General features: G+C 35.4%; 2 protein-coding genes across 2 annotated transcripts; one reads left to right on the top strand and one right to left on the bottom strand.

Annotated features, from left to right (window-relative positions):
- The first annotated feature begins 531 nt into the window (after positions 1–531).
- LOC111410005 (CRS2-associated factor 1, chloroplastic) lies at positions 532–6,450 on the top strand. Its single transcript, XM_023040160.1, has 5 exons — positions 532–1,451; positions 2,419–2,546; positions 4,749–4,974; positions 5,076–5,203; positions 5,348–6,450. Exons 1-5 carry the CDS (start codon positions 617–619, stop codon positions 6,320–6,322), a joined length of 2,292 nt encoding a protein of 763 aa, XP_022895928.1. The 5' UTR covers positions 532–616; the 3' UTR covers positions 6,323–6,450.
- Positions 6,451–6,499: 49 nt separating this feature from the next.
- On the bottom strand, positions 6,500–8,683 carry LOC111410006 (sugar transport protein 14). Its single transcript, XM_023040161.1, has 4 exons — positions 8,398–8,683; positions 7,950–8,272; positions 7,240–7,869; positions 6,500–7,146 (listed from the first exon to the last, which is right to left on the bottom strand). Exons 1-4 carry the CDS (start codon positions 8,534–8,536, stop codon positions 6,697–6,699), a joined length of 1,542 nt encoding a protein of 513 aa, XP_022895929.1. The 5' UTR covers positions 8,537–8,683; the 3' UTR covers positions 6,500–6,696.
- Positions 8,684–10,794: the final 2,111 nt, after the last annotated feature.

Raw genomic sequence — 10,794 nt, 5'->3', positions numbered from 1 at the left:
TTCGAAGTGTAGCGGCTGAGAGTTCTTTCATCATAAAAAAAAAAAAAATGTAACATAGCTATTAAAAATTGTGATATTTATATATTTAGCTTAAATTTATACTTCACCGTCCCATTTATATAGGTGACTTTCTTTATTTTTTGTCCTATATATATAATGATGTTTCTTTATTGGAAATATATTTGTTTTTCTAATTTATTAATATACTCTTATTTAATTTGTCTAATTATTACTAATTCCTCCCACTTAATCTCAAAATTGTCCAAATTTTAATTTACTTTTTTGGAATTACGCACATATATGCATACAAACATTTCTCACTTCTTCTTGAGAACATGAACAAAAACACATTATTTATTACTAGTTGATAATTAAATAAGGGTAAACAAAAAAATATCTTAACAAAAAATAATATTTAAATAATATTAAATAAAAATTTTCAATTTGTATGAAAAATAAAATTCGCCTATATAAATGGGATGATAAATGAAAATAGCAAATTAATGAAACATTTTATTCCATTTTAACTTTTTCTTACTAATTTCAATTAGTAAAATGAGTTCTATAAAAATCTCATGCTTGATGACGATAGCGTAAAGCTGTTGAATTCTAATCAATGTCGCTGAAAACTGTAATCCAATTTCCAATTTTTGCACCTCCAGACCACCACCTACGCTGCCGCCACCACGCCTCTGAGATTCGCTTCTCACGGTGGAACAATGCCAACGCCGAGAAATTCATCCGCCGTGAGCGGGAACAGAAGGAACTCGAAGACGAGCTTCGCTTTGAGAAGCGCTTCGAATCTGCCCTCAATATCACTCATAATTACAGCCCTGCCCCTCCTCACCGCACCACTTTCAAGTCCACTGGCACCCCTTCATCGCCTTCTTCACCTTCCATACCTGGAAAATTCTCTAAGTACTCGAAATCGGCAAAGTACCCTTCTGGAAATTCAGTTCACCCTGCCTTTAGGCCCCTACTAAAACCCAGAAAAATCCCTGTAAAAAATCCGAAAACTATCAGTGGTGAAAACGAAAACAATGATTCCGTCTCCCCGAATTTTCGAATTGGTGAAAATGGGGTTTCGTATGAGTTTCCTGAGGCTCCCTTCGAGTATCAGTACAGTTACACGGAGACACCGAAGTTGAAGCCGTTAAAGTTGAGGGAGCCACTGGTATCCCCGTTTGGGCCGGGTTCTATACCGAAACCATGGTTGGGGCGGAAGCCGCTGCCTTCCAGCAAGAAGAAGCTTCCAGAATTTGACTCTTTCCAGCTCCCCCCACCCCATAAGAAGGGGGTGAAGCCTGTGCAGGCGCCAGGCCCCTTCCTTCCTGGTTCTGGACCTAAGTACATGAGGTCCCGAGAGGAGATATTGGGGGAGCCATTGACCAATGATGAAATTAAGGAGCTCATTGAAGGATGTAAGAAATCGCAGCGACAATTGAATATGGGTATACTAGATGAATACACTATACTGCATCAATTATTGGAATGCGCTCGTCTTTGAGTTTCAGTATTAATTTGCGTATGTATGATATAATGTGTGTTGATTTTTATATTTGTTCCAGAAAATACATGGTTTTGTTAATGAGTAATGCTTTTCACGGTGAAGACTACCGGTAGCCGTCTTGCGCGCCATACACAGATTGTTAATTGATGCATTAGTATGGTAGTTTTTTATTGCCTTGTACATCAAATAATATATTGTCACTTGTATGCCAGGAGCGACTATCGGTAGTCTTCATTATTCTTTGTTAATTGGTTTTCTGTGCATATCTTACAAAACGTTATAGCTGTTGACTAAAGAAGTGGATATGGCTGTAATGGACCAACTATTTCAAATGTTCTTTGTTTCAAAGTAATTTTTTATTTTTCGACAATCAAAACTATTGATTTTTCTCTTTCAGTTTTAATATGAGTAGATGATGATGAATACACTACATTGTATCTGTTATTTGAATGCACCTGTCTTTGAGTTTCAATATGAATTTGCTAATGGGTGATCTAAATTGGCTTGAAATGTATATTTGTTACAAAAGTAAATGGTTTTGTTTTTTTTTTCTGTGCGTACTCTGACAAAATGTTGTTGGCTAAAGAAGTGGATATGTGGTGAAATGAAGCAACTACTTCAATATGCTTTGTTTTATTACTGAGATCAAGTGGCACATATTATGTAGCTATTATGTGTAGGTTCTTGTTCTTGTTCTTTGTTTTGTAAAATAACTATATCGATAGTTTCTGCTAAATTGGGGAGTTCAAATTTGTTATACAGTCCAAAATGTCAATTTCAGTTAGTAACACAGCCAAAACTGTTATTGGCAGTAGGAATTCATTTTCCCTAGTTGATTCATGACAGTTGATTAGCTCGAGGACAAAGTTTTTCAACATTCGGTAATGCACTTGACATTTTTTCTCCAGGAAGAGATGGCCTGACACACAACATGTTAGACAACATTCATGCTCTCTGGAAGCGACGGAGGGTGTGTAAAATCAAATGCAAAGGAGTGTGTACAGTGGACATGGATAATGTCCGCCAACAGTTGGAGGCCAGTATTTTCAACTTTCTACTCTCATAGAAAAATGTTAAAAGTTATTTCTTTTTCTCCAACATTCATGTAATTTACATTTGGTTGTTTCCAATTCACCAATTTGCCACTACTGGTCCATAGTGACTATGGCCAAAATATATGCAGAATTTAATTAACTGAATTGATATATAGAAAGGAAGTTACTGCTGTCAATTGTCATATAAAGAAACCTCACTTGTATGTTTAGATTGAACAGAATTTTTTTAATTTTTATTTATTATTCAACGTTTCTGATACATCACTTCCATTATCTGATAAGGGATGGAAAATCCCTGTTGGGAAGATTGGCATCTATGAATGAGGTTCGCCTTCATGACCTTAAGTCGAAGCAGTGGTCTTATTAAGTAACTGAAGATCTACAAAAAGGGGTTCTAAGCAAATTCTAGAAAATTGCTAAGCCTTTAAACTGGGTCGACTAAGAATCTTCTCTAGTTGTGCCAAATAATTCAATTGTCTTATACTAGGTGATTCCATATACAGTTGCCATTGATACTTTCTCAACTGACATGAAGCATGAAATAAGTTAAGTAACTACTTCTTGAGGAAGATGAGAGAAAAGGATAATTTCTGGAAAACGGTAGTGTATTCACTATTCTTACTGTTTGTTCTAAACACTATATGTTACGAGGAGTGAAACAGATGGTGGAACAAATCAGCCCATGGACATGGCTTACTAACAAACAAAGCCTATATGTTGCACCAAGAATGAATAAAATATTACACTAGGAAAGAACAAAAAATGCATAAAAATTATATACGAAAATTGACTTTGACTTCTACACTACTAAAGAATAGCGGTTATAATGTCAAACTAAATTTTAAGCACATAATTCACAATAATTTTCTGATTCTTCTGGACTTGAAAATCTTGTCAAGATGATTTTAGAATTACAAAATTTCAGAATTATCAGATTATGAGTAGCCTTGCCATGTACATTGATAATATTCAACACATGAGTATGGTTGTTCTGGGTATCTTTTGGTATATTTTTTCGGTATTATTCAACTTATTAGATTTCAAATTGCAGAATTCTGTTTATTCAATTTATAGAATAAAGATTTCAGCTTATAGTATTGTGAAATTACAGTTTTACACTGATTTTCGTTGATGTCAGATTACTTATATTCAAAATATTTTACAATTGCTTATCTAGAATAAAGAAAAGGATTTTATGATTTCAACGTGTTTCAGGCTTAAAAGAAATTATCAAAATGTAAAATTTCATGAAGTTATAATAGGATCAACAAAACTTTTCCATAAACATGTATAAATGATAAAATAATATTTATTCGCGTACTATCCACTCGCTGAGGTACAAGCTCATACATTTTGTCACTATTTTTCTTTATCAATAGAAGCTTAGTTAAGTAAAATTTGGAGCCTGTTGATTTGTCGAGTTGAGCTACTTGACATAATGAGATTTATGATTTATTTTGTTAGTTCATGTAGTCTTTATTTCTTGTTGGTGGCTTATTCCCTTGGATAGGCCATTTGAATTATATATACAAGTCTATGGGCTTACTGAATATTTTATATAATTTGTGCATTTGGGGACTTTTGCTTGTAAGGGACACTCATATCATTTTTGCCACACTTTATTTTGGTTAGTACTTAGAATAAAGGGACAAATGTTCCCTATTTTTATGCTTTGGGAATATTTGTTGCTTTCAGGATGGTTTTGTCTGATTTATAAATGGAACTTTGACAATTTTTTTATTAAATTCATGATAGTCAAAAGAAGGTCAAAGTCAGCCTTAATTGTGGATTAGGTGTCTAGTTGGCATCCATCATCGGTGCATGTCACGTCTCGGGTCCATTTGAGTGATTCGTGACGATTGACATTCATGATTCGGATGTAAATGAGTCGAATTACTTATCCTTCTGTCTATTAATAAGAGTTGACAGAGAAGAAAAAGTTTCTGCCTTTCAGTATATGAAAAAGACAACATATTGGAAGTTACTCTTTGAATTTTAACCGTTGGTCTCTTACACAAGTAAAACTAAGAAGAGAACTTTATCCATAAAAGAGAAAGAACAGAACTTGGAAAAGAAAATAGAGAAGCATGTTCAGGTTCCTGACATAAATTAGTCAATCTACATTTGTTCTTATTTTAGTTATTATTTTGAATGCTTGTTCTTATAAAAACACAACATAACAGGACAAAACTGGCGGGAAGGTTATTTACAGCAGAGGTGGTGTGATATACCTTTTTCGTGGAAGAAACTACAATTATAAAACACGTCCCCGCTTTCCTCTTATGTTGTGGAAACCTATTACCCCTGTATACCCCAGGCTGATTAAACGAGTTCCTGAGGGTTTGACTTTGGAAGAAACAAGTGAAATGCGGAAACTAGGGCGCAACCTAACACCAATATGCAAGCTTGGTATGCTGATTTTAATTTCCTGTCATTATGTGTTGAAGAAAAAGGTTTATGGTTCAGTTTTGCCCAGAAGTTTGCTGACAACCTATACATGTCTTTTGCAGCAAAAAATGGTGTCTATTGTGACCTTGTAAAAAATGTGAGAGAGGCATTTGAAGCATGTGAATTAGTGCGAATCAATTGCCAAGGATTGAACGGGAGTGACTACCGCAAAATAGGAGCCAAACTTAAGGTAGGGTAACTTGCATGACTATAAGATATATACTTATTTTTTATTTATTTATTATTATTATTTTTTTATGGATATTAAGGAGAACGGGAAGATAGAAATTTTTTTTAGTTACATTTATAGTAATCCTTAGCATTTCGACTGCAGGATCTTGTCCCGTGTGTGTTAATATCTTTTGAATATGAACACATACTTATATGGAGAGGACGACATTGGAGGTCATCTTTATCAGAACCTGAAGATGGTCCAAAAGAAGTGCAGGAAGTTAAATTTGATGTGCCCTTAGCAGATACGGCAGATTCAGCATTATCATCATCTAGTGTTCCATCTGTATCAATTGTTAATCAGAACTCGAATGATCTTAACACTAGTGATACTCCTACACGTGGCAATGGGGAATCAAAACAAAGCAGTGAATTGACTGAAGCTGGGGTTGAGGATTTTCTCTCTACGGTCAACTTGTCATCCGAAGCTTCTCAAGCAGTCTTGACGGTGCAGGGTATTAATGAAGGGACTGAAAGATCTCCTGTGCATGTAGGCTACAGTTGTGATGATTCAGAAGCATGCAGTGAAATAAGTGAAAGCAAAACCTTATTCGATGGTGGTTTAGTGGAGTCGAGAGGGAATCTGGGGACGAGTTCCTGTAGTGAAAATCTGATGGAGCTTTCATCTGTGGTTCCTCGTGACAATGATACAGTAAAAGACTCTAAGAACATTGACGAGCTAGTAAGTTTGAGCCCGCCGTGGAATAAGGGAGTTCTGCTACTATTGAAGCAGGCCATTGAAAGTGGGAAGGCAGTTGTGTTAGACGATCATTGTTTGGATGCTGACAATGTGTTTAAAGCGACAGTTGCCTTTGCCAAGACTGCTCCAACTGGGCCTGTCTTTAGGTATGGACCTAAGAAGTTGGCGGTTCAAAGAGGTGAGAATAAAGAGACTAGTGATTTGGAGCTTAAAGAAGCTGCTGCAGTTCCAGGGACTGAAATAGCAGTTTCAGGCAGGAGCGAAAGTGAAAGAAAGAGTTCAAGAAATGAAAAGATGAAAGATATTAAAGCTGATTATCTAAATGTAGTTCCTCAGGGAAACCTTGGTGTAGATGAACTTGCCAAGTTACTTGCTTAATGTGATTTATAATTCATTAATTACTTCTTGATTAAGTTATTGTTGCCTTTCTGTAAATCACTCTAATATGAATATTAAGATACTCTCGTATGACTGATATATGAATAAACAGGGGATTTTAGTTCACAGTATCTGGCAATGCTAGCAATAAACAGCTACTGAGATAGTGAGATGTGATAAGAGAACATCAATAGTTAATTCAATAGAAAACAATTCGAGAAGTTTAGATATACTACTTTCACCATTGAAGTTATGAAATTCCTACTGTGTTTGAATGAAAGTAATAATTGAAACTGTAGAATTCCTACTGAGTTCAAACGAAGGTACTAATCATAATATAATTTAATGTTATTTCTTTTGCAACTATTCTACAGCTACTGCTCTGGTTTTACTTTTAATTCACGTGCATTCTCTTCAGGTCCACAGTATCTCTTCCAGAACCAGTGTTTTTGCCATAGAAAATGTATCTCTTCAATAGGAACCTGCTTTGTCTCGGGCAAGAGAAAGTAGATAAAGCTGCCCATGATGCAGATCAAGGCTGCGAACAATAGGAAGATCCCGTATTCGAGGTGACAGAGAGCTGCAAGAAAAAACTGAGCAACTAAAAATGTGAAGATCATATTGACACAAACGACCATGCTTTGCCCGGCTGATCTCGTCTCCAGGGGAAAAATCTCACTTGGAACTAACCATCCCAATGGACCCCACGACCTTCCATAAGCGAGAACGAATATACAGATGGCGACGATAAGGAAGACACCGATGCCTTTTGGGAGCTCTTTACCTTCTCCAAATTTCAGAGCCAGAGTGATGGCAATTACAATCTGCACGTCAAAAACTTGTTAGTATAAACATCGATAAGAAAGGGCATGACAGTATATTTCTTCAATACAGAGGTGTTTTTTAAGTGAAATTACCGAGCAGCAGATCATTTCAATGCTAGCATCGATAAAGAATGCTCGTCTACCAAACTTGTCGACCAAAGCCATTGATATTAGAGTAGCCACAACGAGAGCTCCACCGGTAAAGACTGATGAATATAACGACGCAGTCGAGCCAAAGCCTAAACTCTGAAATATGACAGGAGAATAGAAAAGAATGGAGTTCATGCCAGTAAGCTGTTGGAATGCTGGGATCCCAAGTGCTCCTATTACCAACTGGGGTCGGTTTTTTCTTTGCAGAAGATTTCTAAATGGATGCTTTATTGCTTTGGCAGCATCGCTTGCTTCAATAAGGTCAGCAAATTCTGCATCAATTTTTCGGGTACCTCTAACTTTCTCCAAAATCGTTCTTGCTTCGTCTAATCTACCTTGTTCAACGAGACTATTGGGGGTTTCTGGAAGGAAAAGTCCACCAACAAACATAATAGCAGCTGGAACCGTGGCTAAGCCAAGGGAGAGTCTCCATCCCCAAGGATGGATCTTTTCGACTCCGTAATTCAATAAGTTAGCTATAAGAATTCCCACACAGGTTGTAAACTGAAAGAGTTGGTTCACAGCTCCCCTGATTTTGGCTGGCGCCATTTCTGATAGATACAAAGGAACTGCCTGTCCAACATATCAAATAGCCAATAAATATAAGTTAAGTTTCACAAAGTATTTTTATTTATTTTCTCTAAAATTCTTACTTGATTGCCAAATCCAATGCCGATTCCAAGAAGCACTCGACCAATGATCAACATTGCTATGTTCTGTGCAGATGCATTGAGGACTGCTCCAATGAAGAAACTGACTGATCCGCAGAGGATACTAGCCCTCCGACCGTATGATCTCGTTATATAGGAAGCTCCGAATGTGAAAACCAGGGCCGACAAGTATAACGAAGATGTGAACAGAGTAAGGATCTGATTATCATATTTACAGTAATCTGTCGTATCACGATGTGCTTGTTTTCTTCTGTACACACTGGGGAAGAATTCAATGAGGAAATCATCCATGGAAGTCACCCCTCCTGGAAAACACCCAAATATTCAGACACAGTCATCGTTTATTAATGCTTAAAAAAAAAATTTGGTCAAAGATTTTGAATCCAAATTTTTCTTTTCGTAAATCGAGAACCCAACAAGAAAAACTCACCAGAAACACCAAGATCATAGCCAAACAAAGAACCTCCCATGGCTGCAACAATACAAGATAATATGAAATAACGAGTGATCGTGTACTCGTATAGATGGGCTCGTCCTACGCCCGACTCTACGAATCCTCCACCCGCCATTGCCGATATATCCTTTCTTCACCTACTACTCTTTCTCTCTCTAAAAAATCACTACCAGGAAAAGACGTGAAGAGAGTAATTAGAGAAAGAATGGGTTTGATTTATAGAACTAACAATCGCAATTTATGGTACTGACACTCTAAATTAGTTTTAATGGATAGACATTGATGACTTCTTTTCCAGATCAATATCTTGAGTTAAATTAATTCTGGTCAATTACTGCTTTTTTTTTGGCCTTTTCTATTTTTTTTCCCCACAACTTGGCATTTGTTTTTTAATTTTATTTTCGTCTTATTAGGGGCCGTTTGTTCCACATTTTTTCAACAAAAATACATTTTAAATATCACATCATGAATCATACCTTAGAGTGTTGAAATCAAATATTGTAAACTGATTTGATGGAAAAAAATGTATTATTTTCTCAAATAATGTGCACCAAACGGGACTTTAATCGTTTTGAATGTCAAATTGTTATGATATGATGAAAACAACCTCAAAGACTGTGATGTCTGTCATTGGATTTTATATTATGTATTTTTTATTTTATTTTGTGTAATTATTATGTTAATTAAGCCACTGACGGTGTTTGATAGTGATTAAAATTAATTTTTTAGTAGATTGTGACAGAAGTTTTTGAAATGTGTGGTTGAAAAGTTGTAAGACCCATGAAAGATGTGATTAATATTGATTGTTTGACTTTGATTTAGATTAAAATTAAACTTTAATCCGAATCAAACAAACTCCATATTTCTGCTCCATTTTATTTAAAATATATTTTTCTCTCTTTTCTATTTAATCACATATTTTTCAATAAAATATATTAAACATAATTCAAAAATTTTACTTCTTTTCTAATTATATATTCTTTCAAAAATCATTATTTTAAAATATATTCTTCTTCAAAATTTAATTTTAATGGAGCCCAAACAAGGGCTAAATGATGACCTGTCATTTGCATGCATTGAGGAAGCATGAATGGATAATCTGTGGGAGTATTAAAGTTTGGTCTAATTTCAGCCACTAGAGGAATTATTAGATAAGGATTAAAACAAATTGTTGGAATCTGGATAAGAAATTATCTAATTTAGTAGAAATAAGAATTTTGAAACGTAACAACAATTTGCTTTCACATACACATAGTATGTTTAAGTTAGATAGAGTACTCGATAATGTAAAAAACTTTATTCAAAATAAGCATGTTTGAGAGTGGTAAAAAGAATGATAAAGAAGTGGATAATACTCATAAATTTCACAAAATTTGTGGATTGAAAGTGATTTGATCGATACAAACAGATTTTAAATCGATGCCAATCATGGGCTTAACCCCTGTTTAAGCTGCATTCTTTTTTAAAAAATATATTTTTAAACAGTGATTTGACATCATTTTAACCACCAATTTTTAATAAAATAATTTTATACCCTAATCCAATTTTTTTTATTTTTTAATCACACATTTTTCATCAATCTACTATTTTAAAATATGTTTTTCTATAATTACGTGGCTCAAACAAACGCTTAACATGCTGGCTCGAATAGAGGCTTTGTTAGAACTTGTACAACAAGAAGAGGACTAACGGTCCCTTTTTTTTTTTAATTAAATTAAATTAAATTTTATTTTATTTAAATTGATTTTTAAATAAAAATTGAAACATGGCCTGGTTGGCCAAGCAAGATTGCCCCATCGCACTGGACTATAATAATCGTAGAGAGAGTTGACTGGGAGTTTAGATGGGGCCAACTATTATTGTACAACTTGGTTTAGCTGTCACAATGTCTCTGTCCAAGTTGGAAAAATCAATTATGCTAGGTGAACAGGGACATTGACAGAATGGACTCAGAGATTTGAAAATTGGTCGCTGTGCGTTATTTAATTCATTAAAAAAATGAAGGGAAATTGATTAATTAATAAAACAAAAAAGGTTAAACCCTAACCTTAAGGGTCCCTCATCACACTTACCCTGGAGTATCGTGAGGGAGGTAAATCGCAGGTTATGTCTCCAAGGGTACAGGGTGGAAGGCTGCTTGTACACTTGCACTTACCCATGAGCCAAATTCATATTTCAGGATTCGAACCCTTGACGCAGCAGCCTCAAGCAAAGCTGGATTTCTCCACCCTCCTCTTTTACCACTTGGAGATGTACCCATAGCACTACCGATAAAAAAAGGCTCTCTCTCTCTCTCTCGCTCTCTCTCTCTCTCTCGCTCTCTCTCTCTCTCTCGCTCTCTCTCTCTCTCTCTCTCTCTCTCTCTCTCTCTCT

Source organism: Olea europaea, chromosome 15 (genome assembly GCF_002742605.1).
Source record: "Olea europaea var. sylvestris chromosome 15, O_europaea_v1, whole genome shotgun sequence".
In the NCBI taxonomy this organism is placed as follows: Eukaryota; Viridiplantae; Streptophyta; class Magnoliopsida; order Lamiales; family Oleaceae; genus Olea; species Olea europaea.
The sequence above is the reverse complement of the archived record's forward strand: the minus strand, read 5'-3'. Positions and strand labels throughout refer to the sequence as shown.